Here is a 17,707-nt window from a genome sequence, read left to right on the forward strand (position 1 = left end):
CAATAACTTCAAACAAAAATTTAGTTCTTTGAAGAAAATAATATGAAAAAAATTTTCATTACTCATACTCGGAAAGTAATGTTGTTTTGATCTGATTATTGGGTGGAAAATGCTGCTTCCCTCCATAGAGAGGGAAAAACTCATACAAATTACTTCCCACCTTAAGGGCCGGAATGAACATTAAAAAAAGAACTGCTGAGAAGAGTTTTATGTAAAAAAAGAACTAATTTAAAAAAATGCTGCGGCCATGAGGCTTTCTAAACAGCTCGTGTGAACTTAGCGCAAACTTCTATGAGCGGAATAAACTGCAACAATTACGCGGTAAGTTCCATACTTGAAATTTAAAAAGTCGACATAAATTGGCGGAATACTAATCTGTGCTTAGATAATTAACTAGTTCCTACTCGGACTATAGCCGACCTCGCTGTGCTCGGGCGTCTATTTACCTCGGGAATTGATTCTTTCGACCCTCGGTTAACAATCTGGTATTTTTTTCCCACCTCAAGTAAATAATATGAAAGTAAACACTGATGCTGGATTTTTGAATAGCGATTTGTTATATAATTACATCAAAGTCAATCAATTGTCAATGAGTCTTAATGCCAATATTTATCATAAGTTCAGACTTTACTAACCGACAGATCTTTTCATATTAAAACACTGCATTAATTATTCATATCTGGTCGATTAAACTACGGGACGCGGGGATACCCAACACCTTCGCACGTCATAGCTTCAATGTCGACGTTGGACGTGCCTGTCGTGTACATCATATCCTCCCAGCGACCTCATACTCAAACCATATATGTCTCACAAAGAGTGATTAAACAAATTGAATTAGTATAAATTCGATAGCCTCTCAATCTAGACAATTATACATCATCGGTCAGTCATGAAGCTAGTGATTCTGTGTTTATTCGGGAGTGCTCTAGCTGAGCTGCCTCGATTGCGACCAGCGAGGTTCCGTTTTCAGCGACAAGAATTAGCTCCGACAACAGATTCTTCGACAGAAGCCACTACAGAAACTGCACCTTATCCCCCTTCAGGCTGGAAGCCTTCCGGGCAAGCATTTACCCTGCCTGAACAAACGGAAGCCACTACTACAGATTCTGCACCTTATCCACCTTCAGGCTGGAAACCTTCAGGGCAAGCTTTTACCCTGCCTGAACAAACGGAAGCCACTACTACAGATTCTGCACCTTATCCACCTTCAGGCTGGAAACCTTCAGGGCAAGCTTTTACCCTGCCTGAACAAACTGAAGCCACAACTACAGATTCTGCACCTTATCCACCTTCGGGATGGAAGCCGGATCAGCCGTTTGCGCTACCCAACGAACTATCCACAAGTTATGGGACCCCAGAGAATACTTATGGAGCTCCAGTCGAAGGAACTACAGATAACCCGAAAGCAGAAAAGTTAGACAGTGTTGAAGTCCAGAAAAGTGTCGGCACTTACTTTATAGTGTTGCCAAATGGTCAGTTGCAACGCGTGGAGTTTTTGACAGAGAATGATTTACAGAATATGAAGTACACAGCAAGGTTACAACTGCGCGATCGTGCACCATTGTATATTTTTGGTCCTTGAATCACAATCTTTGTATCCATATTTTTATTACAAACTTGGAACCCTTAAATTATTTTATTTATTCATCATCCCCGATTATCATTAAGCTAATTCTGTATGAGTGATAATAAATGTGGTGAAATTTGAAAGAGTAAGAGTAAAATTTACTTGACAATTATAAAATAAAATAAAATAGCCTTTATTATTACTAGTGACTTAATTTTTTTTTTCTTATAAATAAAACTTAAATTATCTTAACTAGTAATTTGTCTCTCGACAAAGGCCTCCTCTAAAGACTTCCACCTTATTCGGTCTCTGGCTACTCTCATCCAGTCCGGTCCTGCTATTCTTTTAAAATCGTCCTCCCACCTTCTAATCTGTCTACCTTTCATTCGTTTCCCGTCTCTTGGATACCATTCTGTAACGGTTTTTGTCCATTTCTCTTTCTCTTCCCTCAGAATGTGTCCAGTCCATTTCCACTTTTGCTTTTGACAGAGCTTGTGTGCGTTTTTGAATTTTGTCTGACTCTTTATGTTTTCTAACGTAACTTTGTCTCGTCTCCGAACTCCAATTACGCTTCTTTCTATGGAGTTTTGGCACACTTTTACTTTTTCCGAGAGATGGTCTGTTAGAGCCCAAGTTTGACATCCATATGTTAGACATGGGAGTATACACGTGTTATAGACTTTTCTTTTTATTCCTATAGGTATTTCGGGGTTTTTCATGATTTCACTCAAAGACCAGTATCTTATCCATGTATTACAAATGCGTCTGTCTATTTCTTGCTTCATGTTATTTCTAGGGGTTATTAACTGTCCTAAATAGATATATTCTGTGACATATTCTACTTACTTGACAATTAATAGTAGCTAAAAACATAAAAGATTTTCAATGTTCATATGATCATTATAAGATGTTGTTAGGTTAGCTAATTACGTCATAACTTGAGACAAAAGGGACTAAATAAATTGACCGACTTGATATTTACATGGATTTAAATATATTTTTAAAAAAAATAAGGGATGAGACGAGCAGGACGTTCAGCAGATGGTAATTGATTACCGACAGCCCATTACAATGCATGGCCCCTCATGGTGATTAAAAACCCAAAAATTATGAGCGGCACTACAACTGCGCTCGTCACCTTGACATAATTTGTCAAGTGTAATTTGCCCAGTAACTTCACTAGCTACGGCACCCTTCAAACCAAAACATAGTAATGCTTACACATTACTGCTTGACGGTAGAATTAGGCGCCGTTGTGGTACCCATAATCAAGTCGGCATCCGATGCAACGGAGCCACTGGTAAATAGCTCATAACTGTATGTAGAAGAACCGAGAGACTTTTTTACTAACGTATTAATTATTGCTGATGGCATTATTATTACTCTACTAGCTTTTACCCGCGAATTCGTGCGCGTCCGATAGTTACTTTGGGCAGCAATTTTTTTTAATAAACTCACTTTAACCACTACAAACTTGGTTAATATATTTTATAAGCTACCAACTAGTGAACTTTCATCCCCTTTTTTCATCCCCACACAGGTATAAATTTTAAAAACGCTAGAATAAATATTTATTTATTTCTTATCAAGTGCCTAAATACATATTTTCATGGTGTTATCTTCGATAATGACGAACTTTCATACTAATTTCCACCCCCTACTTCAACCCCGCCAAACCTTTTATTCGCAATAAAATGTAGCCTATGTCCTTTCTCAAGCTCTTGTCTATCTCTGTATGAAATTTCATGAAAATCGGTTCAGTGGTTTAGTTGTGAAAGTATAAAAAACAAACTAACGTTCACATTTTTACAGATTAGCTAAAGGATAGGTCAGCTATCACATTATCATTACTGAAACACACATGACCTTTTTACTAGCGCATTGGCCATGAATAAAACTGTGTTAAACCCTTTGCCGTCCCAAAGCGCAGAATATTTCATTTAATCCTGAAACTCGACGTAATTTAACAAAACGGAACGCAAAAAGCATTTTCCAATTTGATTAAAAATTCAACAATCACAACACGAAGCCTCTCTCCCAACGTGGCTGTATCGGCGGGCCTTAGCCTCGCGCCGTAAATTAAAAAAGTTCTAACACGGCAATAATAAAATGAAATACTTACCGAAAACACGGTTCTGCTTTTTTATCTGTAAAGATAAAACAAAAGCTGTAGCTTTTATAACAGGATCTATACAAAGTAGGTTACATAGATAATAGAATTGTTTGAAAACTTTTAAGCGGCATAAAAGGCACATATTTTCACAAAATTATTATTATTATATTTCATAAAATTATTTTTGATGTCATTTCTAAAATGCTAGATGCTACTACCGCTTCGGAAACAAATGGCGCTCTGAGAGAGAAAAAGCGGCGTAAGAAACTCTCCCAGCATTTTTATTGCGCTCTTTTAAAAAAAATATACTGTCATTGCTATTGCTACAAAATAAAATTTATGCAGGTATAGTCGTAAAGTGCGGCAACTAATACTACGCCCAAGTGGGCGTAGTATAAATGCCGGGTTGCGTAGTAAAACTTTGTTAAAATAATACTACATAAAATCTTATTTTGAGACACTGGGATCACATCATCATTTTGTATTTAATTAATTTCAATGTAAAATAACACGAAGCGTATGTTTACAAAATTTGAAACATGCCATTGAATGTCAAGATGTCACACACACAAGTATCTAATAGTTGCCGTACTAAGAAAGCAGACCATTCCTAAATCTAAGTTTTTATGAAACTTAGATTTAGTTTTAATATAAATTTAAGAAGCGTTTAAGCTTTAGCTTTTATTTCAGGATCCCGGAAAGTATATATAGTACATAATATGTAGTAAGATTAAAATAATTGTTTAAAAACGTTTGTACAGACAGTACACCACGGGAATTGAGCAATTGCACTAAGGCTATTAAATGAATCTAAGATAGTAAATATAAGTCTACTAGCTGATCCGACAGACGATGTTCTGTGTATAATAAAAAAACTGTTTTATAGCCACTAATATTTCAAAACATCAAGAATTATTTCGTAAAAATGCTCCCTGTTGTTATAATGAAATTGTTTCACAGTGGAACTGTCACTAAATTCTCTCATAGAAAATATGACCATACAAAACAAAATTTGAAAATAAAAATAATTATGGGTCCCAAATCGAAATAAAAACTATCCTATCTCTCAAGTTGGACCTAACTGCACTCCATGAAGTAATCCCCATTTAAATCCGTTCATTAGTTTAGGAGTCCATCGCGGACAAACAACGTGTCACGTAATTTATATATTGTATGCATTATGTGTAGTCAGTAAAAATAGCGCCCAATAAGCCTCTATTATCAGCAAACGCACGCATACTAAAACAAAGTGACTGACGCATTGCGAGTGTAAGAGGTAGCTGTCATGTACACTAAAGTAATTAACCTGGCCTGTTGTCATGCATTGGACACCTAAAGGCTGTTTCTAGACTTATAAATTATCTAAAAAATTATAATTTAAAAAAATTAGGAAAACGGTGGACTCTAAAGGCCACTCCTGCAACTTCCCGCCTTACCTAAACGTATTATGACGATTTTGAGCCCTTCGAGCTCAAAAGATTGGTAACATTTTAATAAATATTAACTTTTGAATAAGTAAATTAAAAGATTTCACGCGTTTGCCGGCATTCGACGCAGTTTTTTCAGTCTCATAAAGAGTTTATATTGATAAAACCAATAACATCCCGAATTTTCGAAACTTTTCAATTTTCTTTCTCGGACAGTTAAAAACTCAATTCCAGTGTCGTCAAAACTGCTTGTTTGGACATGTGAGAGTAGAGCACTGCCTCACACGTCGCTTAAGAGGCATGCAAAACAAATATATTATATAACTATAGTATATTTATTTATTCAAACAAAACAAATCTTATAATACAATACTATGATTACATAAAATTAAAACTATCATTACGGGGAAGCGTACCAAGAATACTGGCAGCATTTCCACGTTGGATAGTTAGGCTGATCCGTTGACCGAAATAGCTTCCAGCGGATAGGTTTCCAGGCTCCCTATTGAGGCGACAAAATAGTACTTTGTACATTTTCCGCGTCTCTGGGCCCCACGGGCCAAGTTTCACATACACCAAACGGCACAGAGATGTAAGACTTATCGAGACCGACATATTTACGATACTATGAAACTACTATAGAATACCAAACCAAACAAAAATATTAAATTGAGAAAGTTTCTATAGGCGCCTAGAATTGGGGAATCTATAAATTTGGGAGGTTATAATCTTTTGCGAATACAGCAGCATTCAAAATAAACAATCAAAACTCATCTATGCCAAAAAGCTTTCAAATCTTGAGTAAACGGTGAATTTTTGCAAAATGTTAAATTCTAGAGATAGAAAATATTATCGGACCATAAAATCGACACGGAGCAGTTATCGCTAGTGTTATAACAGAAATTCTCATTAGTATGCTAAAACAACGATGGTGCGGTCGCCGCGTGGCTCAAGCCATAAGTGTATTCTTTGTTTGCTCACACTATTAGATTTTAAGAATACAATATATACCTTGCCTAAGTTATATCAAACGTGATTACCGGCGTTTTAATACATCTTTTAAAAAAGTATATTTGCAATATGCATTCCTTTTATTTAGTATATTTGCATTGTATCTAGGTCTATATCGAAGCAGAAAATACAAATTTCAAGAAACGTATTCAATATAACCTTCGAAATATCAACAATGCGATAGAAACTTCGCGCATGTAATGGAGATTCCACATGATTTATTACATAAAGGATATTGACCAAACGTTTTTATTTTTAATAAGAAGGGGCAAACGGGCAAAAGGCTCACGGGATGAGGAGAGGTGAGGCAACCGCTCATGGAAATCCGCTACAACAGGTGTCAAGAGATGCGTTACTGGCCTTTAAGGTCTCTTCTTTTCTTGAAGGTCCCTAGGTGGTATCGGTTCGGGAAAACCGCAGCCGGTAATTGATTCCACAAAGTGGCTGTGCGAGGCAAGAAATTTCTAGCAAAACGCGCGGTTGGGAAGTGCTAGCCGTCAACATGATGTGGATGGTATTTTGCACGTAATGTCCGGTGGTGGAATTCGGCCGCTGGAATCAACCGCTTTGACAAGATCAATAAGATACATAATAGCTTTAAGGGTAAATGTATACACGTTTATAATAAAGTCCCAGCTACTGTTCAGGCATTATCTATAAGTAAATTTAAATGTTTTATAAAAAAAATGGCTCTGTCGTAAATCCTATTATTACTCCATAGCTGAATATCTAAGTGATCGGACAGCCTGGGACTAGATTATGATTATTTTATAGCGATAGAAATTACTGTACAATATTGTATATTTTATTGTAAAGAGCGTAAAAAAAGAATGCTGGGAGAGTTTCTTGCACCGCTTCTTCTCTCTCAGAGCGCCATCTGTTTCCGAAGCGGTAGTAGTATCTGGTATATTAGAAATTACATGAAAAAGAATTCTAAATTTTCAATTTTGAGAAAATAAATGCCTATTATGCCTTTATGCCTTTTAACCCGAACAGTTCCTCTGAACACTCCCCGTGATAAATGCAGTAGAAGATGCAGAGAATTCTTTGGCGTTACGTAGAGAGAACCTTCATCTCTACGTAACGCCAAAGAATTAAGCCGATCGGAGATGACCTGATCGTCGATTATTCGAGCCGCTCTTCAAATGGAAGAAGCTGGTACTAGGGAGCAACCGCCCAGAGGTGCGAAAATTACTCCATGTGAGGCCGAATTTGTGCCTTATAACACTAACTTAAAGTGAAGTACTATCTCGCCTTACTGAGTACACCAAGCTTTCAGTTTGGCCTTCTCTTCCAAGTGACCACGGAACTGAACGGCGCTCGATATATTGAAGTATGCCAATTTTCGTTTTCTCGTCGACGCTATCCCGGGACATGTTGGCACGGCCTATGTAGGAAGCATACCCTGTACGTCGCCTGCTTAGCAATGAATATTGCTGATTTGCAGCATATCAATGTAATGCAGAAGAAACACTGTAGGGGATAGCACGCAGCCTTGCGGGACATCAGCGTATATGGGTTTTAAGTCGAAGCATGCACTGTTGATAACAACCTTGATACTCCACCTTTTTTTTAACTATGTAGTGATATTTAAATAATGGGTGAATAAATATATCATTATTATTTAATTTTAATATTATAAAGAGGATAGTTATTTGTAATAAACAAACACAAAAAAGACTTGATCAATTTGAAATGTATTCTCTCTACAGTAGACTGGTATTATTGAAAAACAAGGGATGTATTTTATTAAAAAAGATTGGATCCTTCCGTTTATTATGATCTTAACAGAACCTCAATATTTCTTTGGACCAAACCTGAATCCGCTCCACCGGCAATTACAGAAGAAGTTTAACGACAAGGATTAAAATTGTTAAAGCCACTATATACATGCCTGTATTACGGGAATTTTAAAGATTTCATACAGTCGATATAATCCAGTTTCAAGATTTTATAATAGCTACTACTTTCAAAAAGGAGTCTAATATGTTATTGAGTTTTTAAAATATTTTGCCGAAAAACTTGTACTAAATATAACGATTCTATTTTAAAGAATTGAATATTCTCAATGCTCGGCACTTCAAATTATATCAAAGCCACCCTTTAGGGTACAAGAATGAGAAACGATTATACATATATATATATATATATATATATATATATATATATATATATATATATATATATATATATATATGTATATATATATATACATATGTGTTGAAACATTCCTGTTTGACACGGACGAACCCTTCATGGGCGAGTCAGACTCGCAATTGGCCGTTTTTTTTAGACTAGTGGCTCTAACGTGATGGGGGCTGCACCATATTTTTTGTGCGCTGTTCTAGAATATTTCCAGAAAGAGTACGCCACCCGTCGGATCGGGTGAGGACTGAGTCCTGTTTCATGGTTATGAGCGCCGTGTGGTTACACGGCGCTTGACTACGAGTACTACCTTTGCAGACACACTGAGGAGGAAATGAGAGCCCGGATCATTACAGTTTTATCGTTAAGTGTTACACGACGGTGCTGCAACGGGTGCGTGCCAATCTCGTCAAACTTTACACAAAATGTATTCATACCGGTGGTGGTCACGTCAAGAACAACCTGCGGTTGAGTTATTTATTTAAATTGCGTTACACGCGACTTAGTTACTTTACAAAATTGAATTACTAATTTATCACATGCACCTCGTAAGGCATAGCAATGAACAACAGAGGGGCAGACTATCAAATGTTTTTTTCCTTTATGCAGTGCGCATTGTAATGGGCACGGCGTATCAGTTACCATCAACTGCACCTCGTGCTCGTCTCATCCCTTATTTTCATAAAAAAAAATGATGTAGGACCTCCGATTGCTCTGAAACTAAGCTGATTTAAATTAATAATCTCGCGAAACTCTTAATAATTTAACCCTGTTTATACTTATATTATCAAAATATATTTGCTATTTATGACTGTGTGTTATTACACCTTTACCGTAAACCGCAACCTTGCGGATACGTTAGGGTTACCTTGTTTTGTGAAAAATTCACTTTCAGTAGGTGTCTTATAACATAGAAACACCTTAGTTAGTTGTTTTTTCTTATGAAAATAATGGACGACACAAGCAGGACGTTCAGCTGATAGTAATTGATACGCCCTGCCAATTACAATGCAGTGCCACTCAGGATTCTTGAAAAACCCCAAAAAATTCTGAGCAGCACTACAACTGCGCTCGTCACCTTGAGACATAAGATGTTAAGTCTCATTTGTCCAGTAATTTCACTAGCTACGGCGCCCTTCAGATCGAAACACAGTAATGCTTACACATTACTGCTTCACGGCAGAAACAGGTGCCGTTGTGGTACCCATAATCTAGCCGGCATCCTGTGCAAAGGGGCCTCCCACAGGTAAATTATTTATCTCTATGATATATTTTAACTTGCTAAATAATCGTGTATTACTACACATAGTGGCAAATTATAACTTTTATTTTATTCGCAATCTTTTTTTTTACGATGGAAATAAAAATAAATGCCTGACGAGAGCATTACGAATTCCACCTTTGCACGACACGCCACAAGTTAGGATATCATCCCCACCATCTGGATGTGTGGCGCTCCTCCACAGTGCGGTTTTCAAGGAGCTTTCTTCCACGTTCTACAAAGCTGTGGATTGAGCTTCCTTGTGCAGTGTTTCCGGGACGATACGACATGGGTACCTTCAAAAAAAGCGCGTACACCTTCCTTAAGGGCCGGCAACGCTCCTGTGGTGCCTCTGGTATTGTAAGAGAATGTGGGCGGCGGTGATCATTTAACACCCGTTTGTCTTCCTTTTCCATACTAAAAAAAATACGAAAAGTGTGATCGGGCGAGGCGAATGAAGGTTGTGATTTGTTATCATCTTTTTGAAATATATTTAAAATAATATTTTTGTTATATTGTAGAGTATATTTTTTAATATTTTTTGAAAAAAAATTTTTATTGTATAATTTTTTTGGAAATATTTTTTGTTGAAATATACTTTTTGGAAATATGTATTTGTTTTTAAATATTGACTTATTGATTTGTTTGTAAGCTTTGTCTGTTGAAGTTTCACTTCTACTTTCGATTATTTCATTATTTCATTTCGTTCTTGAACAATTTATTTAATTAATATTTAGCTATAAATCTTGATATAAAAGAGTGGCAATGAGTTTCTTGCTACTTCTTCTCATTAGCTCAACATTTCTGTGACCTACATAAATAAAGTGAATTTGATTTGATTTGATTTTATACTTTTTGAAGAGAAAACTTCTTTAGCGGCGTTGAACACTTTTCTTGGGACGGGTATCAAATGTTAAACTCGCGTCAGGACACGTGACCAGATCGAATATTCGTAAGACAGTCGCTGGAGTATGGATGAAAGTTGATTTTTCTGAGAGATAAACTTTTTAATATATTTTACATTGTAAAAGTTCTGAAGTGTTAATTTTTTTATGTTATATAAATTGACACATTTGTGTACGATAGCGCAATAAATGAATATTGTATACATAAATGATAGTTCTTTTATACTAATAATTATAGCAATTCGCGCGAAATTATTCCCTAACCATTCCAAAATATTAAAAAATGTACAACGTTAATGTTCAAGTTTTCAATTCTGCCCGTACTCCCGGAGAGCTACACGTTTTCGTTGTACTATGGCTGAATTACATTTATGAAAACAATTTTAATACCTCATTGACACTTATAAGAGTTTATCTGCTTATTTTTTGAGTTTCTTAAATAATTTGACATTGACATAAGCGTCATGAACATGGACAGATAATATATCTATCTACCCTTATTCACAGTTTTTAACTCCAACGAATATGGTTACTATAATGTTTATTTCGTTAATAGTGCAAATTTTAGACCATTTATAAGATTAGATAGACTCTGACAGCTGTGAAAAACGTTTAAAAATAGACTTTAGGGCTAAACTCTATTTTGAGCAATTCACTCACACTAACACAAAATGTCATACAAATCGCGAGACCTAGCTTGTCAAGCACACTTAACTAATATTCCTGGCCTGTTTTATCGGTTGTCCAACAGCAAGAGACTTTCTAGACGTATTAATTATCTAAGGTGCAAATAGAGTACAAAAACATGAGATCATATACATGTAGACAACTAGTAGGTGACAAACAATGACATCAGATAAGTTTCATACAAATTTTGTGTACGACAAGTTTTATGTTTTTGTATTTTGAAAACATTGCACACAACTTTTGTTTGTAATTTGCATGAAACTTGTCAAATACATGTATAATACCTTGGTGTAAACGAGGGGTAATAGCGAGTGTCTACTCACTGTATATGTTTATGTCTAGGACCCTTGAGAATGAGGTCAGTCTCTACCTATGCATACATATAGGTATATATGCATCGAAGTCCTCCTAAACGGCTAAAACAATTTGTTTGAAAATTTGTAGGTAGGTCTGAGAATCGTTCAACATCTATTTTTCATACCCCTAAATGATAAAGATGGGCACCCACCCCTTAACATATTGTTTTTATTTTTTTTTGACAGTAATTTTTATTTTATTATGATTCAACATTAAAAAATACATACAACTTCAAATTGTCACCAATTTACAATCAACACCTATTTTGGTATCGCGATTTTTATATTACACTTTTCCATCCACAGATACGCAAAGAGTTGTAAGATGGCAATCGAATATAATAATTGTAGTATGATAAATTTTATGTACGATATATTTGGTAGGTCTGAGAATATGTCGTCATCTATTTTTATACCCCAAAAATTTTAATTATTGAATTTTTCTTCAGCATTTTCTTATTTATTCACCTTTTAAACCTTCTCTGGAATTCCACAAATAATTCAAGACGAAAATTAGCCAAATCCGTCCAGCCTTTCTCGAGTTTTAGCGAGACTATCGAACAGCAATTCATTTATATATATATAGATTTCTTCCTATATATATATATTTACTCATCACGATATCTCTGGAACCATAAGGCGTAGAGACTTTAAATTTGGTAGCAATATTCCTTTCACCGATTAAAGGTCAGCTAAGAACAGATTTTACGAAATTCTATCCACAAGAGTTTTTTTGTGATTAAATAACATCGTCTGATTGGTCCGCTGGTATTATATATCTGTAGTTTATAGCCGTGTTAAATATTATGATTATATAATATCATTTAAATAATCTAATCGATTTTATCCTCCATATCGTCACATTTCTGCCATGTATGCATAATACACCTACATAAATCCATAATTTTAGATGAGACAGGCAAATAACAGGTATTGTAACTTATTCAAATACACCTAATAACTCCTAACAACTTATCAAGGCCATTCTATTTTCGGGGCTTTAAATACCAGATTGCATCATAATATTGCACTTAGAATAATAATTATGAACGTGGTGCAAATTCTTTGGAACTGACAATAAGTAAATATTGTCTGGTAAAGCTGGTGTCTATTGACAAGATTAAAAAAAATAATTGGAATATCTTTTGTTTTTAAAGAATGGAGGTCTTTTGTTTTGAGTTTGTCGTTGCCAGTAGTCGAAAATAGATGAATTCGTATTACGTACTATTAAATATATTTGCCGTATAAAAAAATTGTTCGGAATAAGTTAATCAAGATAGGATATCTTAGGTGCAATTGTTCAAATTGAATGAATCAAATTTGACCCTCGCTCGGGTTGGGCGACCCTATTGCAGTTACCGAACAAATGGTTTAAAAGATTGAAATAATTGTTTTAGTAGATCTTCATGTCACGCGTTCGTACGTTCTATACCCGAAGAAACAAATATTTCAACCGCATGTTTAAAGATCAAAAAAGCGGCCAAGTTCGAGTCGGACTCGCCCATGAAGGGTTCCGTAGCAGCAAGTAACATAATATAAAAGTTATATAGAAAGGAAAATGATATTAAATTATTTAAAATGGAAAAGGCAAAACACCTTTCATCAAAAGAGGTTTCTAATATAATTTTTTTCTAAACTGAATAGTTTGCGCGAGAGACACTTCCAAAGTATGGGTTCAAGCTCTAAGTGTTGATGCATACAATATACGATAATTTATATTTATATATTTAATCATTTATTTCTTTTAATGAAATAATTTATATTATTTAAACACGACTCATACATTGGATGCCGCACTTTACAAACAAATTTTTTAATATAATATATTACAGCTCTTAGCCCACTTCCAAAAAGAAGGTAGTTCTTATTTCGTCGGAATGTTCATTTTTTTATGTTTGTTACCTCAGAACTTTCGACTGGGTGAACCGATTTTTGATAATTCTTATTTTATTTCAAAGCTGGCTTTCCGTGTAGTCTCATTGTAATTTGGTCCAGATCTGACAATAACATCCATGAGAAAACCATAAAAGTCTTAAATTTGCTTAATATCGCGCTAACCGAATTTGATGGTTCTTTTTTTATTGGAGGGGATATACTTCAAAGGTAGTGTGGTGAGAGGTTGGTTAGGTTCTGTTTATGGGATCCATGAAAAAGTAACGGAACTCTTCAATTCTTAGGAGCAAATTAACGATACTCGGCCGATCTTTTTTATGCTATCCGGATATTTGGGTCACCTACCGTAACGTCGTTATGGTCAACTAACTGTCGTAGTCGAATAATATGATGATCAATGGAACTACCTAACGACTTACAGTAAGGGTGCGATTTGTAGCAGAATTTCTTATTATAAGTATCTTGTTGAGTTTCTTGTATGTTCTTCTCATGAGTTCAACTTTCTACGAACATACACGTAAATTCAGTAATTTAAAAGGAATATTTGTAGTGACTATTCAAATGCGCTCAGTTTAAGCCTATTTAAATAAAGTTTATTTGACTTTGACTACGTTACTTAATTTTTCTTTTATGTTTTGTTTCGTCTCATCCCTTCTCTTCCTGATCCCACTCTGCCTCGCCAATACATAAATATACCAGCTGATGCCCGCGACTTCGTCCGCGTAGGTAAAGGGTTTGCAAAAATAATAGGCAAGTTTGGAATTGTAGATACCCCTACCTATGTCTCTTGTGTAGATACCGAACTTATATTCGCATGAGCAGCCCCAGTTAACCACACTGCAGCAGTTTGGTTTCCCCTGCATTCTGTTCCTTAACATGTTTGTCGTCTACGTCTTTATGTTATTACTAGCTGATTTCCGCGGCTTCGTCCGCGTTGATAAAGGGTTATAATAAGCAAGTTTGGAATTGAAGATTATCTCATGTCCTATTTAGTTCAAGTTCCCGTTTTCGCTCCCGTTCCCAACAAATTATATGAATCTTATTTCGAGGAAGACTGATATGACAAAGTAAACATATTATTGGTATAGTTATAGCTCATCGACGTAAATTTCAGTTTTACACAAATCCCGCGGGAACCATGGATTTCTCGGGATCAAATGTGCCTATGTCCTTTCCCAAGCTCTAGTCTATCGCTGTACCAAATTTCATCAAACATCGGTTTAGTAGCTCTGGCGTTACAAACAAACTAATATATTCACATTTATAATATTATTAAGGATACTCATGAATTTACGCATATGCAACATGCATGCGTCATTCTTTCTTTAAAGCACTTCGGTTATATTATATCTTACGGTTTTAGTCTTACATTTATTTCAGTTTGGTCGCTCAGCAAAATCTCTATCTCCTCCAAGCCTGGCGTAAGGAATTCGATCCAATATATATATAATTCTCTAATAGAATAAAACTTATAAAGGCATAAAGTGCATTTATTTTCTCAAAAACTTCTAAAACTTTCAATACCTGCATATTACCTTGCCTGACTATATGGCTGCGAGACTTGGCCCCTTTTTTATGGAAAAGGAGGACAAACGAGCGTACGGGTCACCTGGTGTTAAGTGATCAGCGCCGCCCACATTCTCTTGCAACACCAGAGGAATGACAGGAGCGTTACCGGCCTTTAAGGAAGGTGTATGAGCTTTTTTTGAAGGTACCCATGTCGTATCGTCCCGGAAACACCGCACAAGCTCATTCCACAGCTTTGTGGAAGAAATCTCCTTGAAAACCGCACTGTGGAGGACCGCTATACATCCAGATGGTGGGGATGATATCCTAATTGCGTGTAATAGTGGCGTGTCGTGGGAAAATGGATTTCGGTGGCAGGAATACCATAACAAAAGTATTGCGAGAAAAATCGTATCGTATCGTATCGCCAGTTATAAACTACAGGTTAAATTAGAAACAGCTAGGAAAAATCACGAAACCTACTGACATATTCAAACGTATCGACCAACAAAAGTGAAGATGGGCAGGACACACGAGACAAAGTGGGGAAATGGGGCAAAAGAGTAACAGAAACGTACCCAAGATGGCAAAAGAAAACGAGGAAGACAAGAACACAAGGTGCGAAGTTTTTTTTAATGAAAATAAGGGACGAGTCGAGCAGGACGTTCGATGGTCAATTACCAAACGCCCTGCCCATTACAATGCAGTGCCGCTCAGGATTCCTTGAGAAATAAGATGTTAAGTCTCATTTGTCCAGTAATTTCTTTAGCTACGGCGCTCTTCAGACCGGAACACAACAATGCTTACACATTATTGCTTCACGGCAGAAATAGGCGCCGTTGTGGTGCCTAAGGAGCGTCCCACTGGTAAAGATGAAATAAAATTGACAGCAGGCCCTCACTGGAGAAGAGTTGCCCAAAACAGAAATGAAGGAAAAAGTTGGAGGAGGGCTTAACTTAGAGACTTTTGATAGTTAATTACTTTACATTTTTAGTTTTTAAAATGGCAATGGAAAAAAAAAATATTTAAATGGCTTTATTGTTATTTTTATTATTATTATGTAATTAATTTAATTAATGCCTATTGTTTTTCATGCCCAGTTAAACGTTATAATAAAATTTAATGAGGCAAAAACATTATGAAATATCATGTGAATGGGATTCCATAGTGAAAAATTTAAACCGTTAATTTAGAGGTTTTGAAGGTACAATTGAGGATTTCGACAGCCCTAGTACAAGAGAATTGAAATCATAAAGATTGCTCTTTTCTGATTATAAAGTTAATGAAACGCCTCGTGGATGACAAATGACGTTAATTATTCAAATATTAAGAATACACACTTAGATTAAGGATGTGTCGCCGCTGCGCTCCAACTAGATACCGCACTACCTAAGAACAATAGCTTTTTTATAACGGCATTCATGATATGTGATCCCAGTAGGTTTCTTATTTCTTTTAGTATTATTTTTAAGAAGTTTCACTACGCAACCCGGTGTTTTAGTTTCAATTATTAGCAAAGTTTAACAGAGCATGTGGCACGTCAACGTCACACATTGTTCGAGACTGGTGGTGGAGATGTAGTTATAGTATTAAACAAAAATTTAAACTTAGTAAAATATAACAAATATGATAAAATGAGAAATAAAATAATAGGAATTTACTAAAATTAATTGCAAAATCAAGTTGCCATAGTTACTAATCAATATTTAACTTTTTTACCAGCGGGAGGCTCCTTTGGACACGATGCCAGCTAGATTATGGGTACCACAACCATACTAAAAAAACATACTAAATATACTATAGTAATTTTATCAAATTAATGTATTGTCATCGGTCCCCGATAAATCTACGAAGTTGGAACGAAATCTGGTCGTTTAAAGTGGTTCAAAATCGCACCCAAATGAGTCGGATACAAACAAACAAACATACATACAGGTGAAGCTAAAAAGCGTGTTAAAAGGTAGATAAATATGGACATAAGATATACACGCCTTATTATATTCCTTACAATCTGTAGTGTGTAATAATATTACTTATTGCTTTTGATTGATCACGTTGTTGTTTTCTTCAAAATTTAAGAGTTACTCTTTTAGGGAAAAGGAGGATAAACGAGCGTACGTGTTAAGTAATCACCGCCGCCCACATTTTCTTGCAACACCAGAGGAATCACAGGAGGCGGACACCTTACGTGCTTTTACCATGGTAGTATCGTCCCGGAAACACTGCACAAGGAATCTCATTCCACAGCTTTGCTGTACGTGGAAGAAAGTTGAAACTGCACTGTAGAGGAACGCCACACGTCCAGATGGTGGAGATGATATTCTATCTTGAGACGTGTCGTGCGAAGATTGAATTCGACGGATGATTTCAGGTGAAACAGCTCTCCGGAACACTCCCCGTGATAAATCTTTAGTGTCCAAAGAATTGGATCTAAATGATTATCGTCAAAATCTCGCATGGGTATAAAATATATAGCCTATGTCATTCACTGAAAAAAATAGGGAGAACCGCGGCCTCCAACGCGCACTGGCTGGCCGGAACCGCCGCAAACGCTACGTCCTGCAATTTTTCAATCTGTAATATCTTCGAAAATATTCATTTAAATCATATGCTGTAAAGGGCCATATAGATCTATATTAAATCAAAATTGTATTTGAGGTATTTAATTAGATAAAGATTGCTGTATTGGTTAAAATCACTTCGAAAACTAGCCATTATTTGTCGTAAAAAGTAAATGACAAAAAAATGTTATTGTGGGATATCCATAAGAGATAGAAATATACCATAGCGGAGTTTTCTGTAGACTTTTTCAATGTGTACAATACTCGTAGGG

General features: G+C 35.9%; 2 protein-coding genes across 3 annotated transcripts in view; one reads left to right on the plus strand and one right to left on the minus strand.

Moving 5' to 3' along the window:
- LOC126974412 (uncharacterized) overlaps positions 1-17,707 on the minus strand; it is a 375,370-nt gene that overhangs the window by 245,552 nt on the left and 112,111 nt on the right. The window contains exon 3 of the mRNA XM_050821894.1: positions 3,693-3,717. The gene's annotated coding sequence lies outside the window, so the exon portion shown is untranslated. The remainder of the gene's footprint in view (positions 1-3,692; positions 3,718-17,707) is intronic.
- Positions 835-1,634, plus strand: LOC126974486 (uncharacterized). 2 transcript variants are annotated; one of them, XM_050822000.1, is made up of 2 exons: positions 835-1,199; positions 1,284-1,634. In XM_050822000.1, the coding sequence occupies exons 1-2, from the start codon at positions 893-895 to the stop codon at positions 1,583-1,585; spliced, it is 609 nt and encodes a 202-aa protein (XP_050677957.1). In that variant the 5' UTR covers positions 835-892; the 3' UTR covers positions 1,586-1,634. The 2 variants fall into 2 exon arrangements, with proteins under 2 accessions (XP_050677957.1, XP_050677958.1); XM_050822001.1 differs by having other exon boundaries at positions 835-1,115; positions 1,200-1,634.

This window comes from Leptidea sinapis, chromosome 32 (assembly GCF_905404315.1).
Source record: "Leptidea sinapis chromosome 32, ilLepSina1.1, whole genome shotgun sequence".
In the NCBI taxonomy this organism is placed as follows: Eukaryota; Metazoa; Arthropoda; class Insecta; order Lepidoptera; family Pieridae; genus Leptidea; species Leptidea sinapis.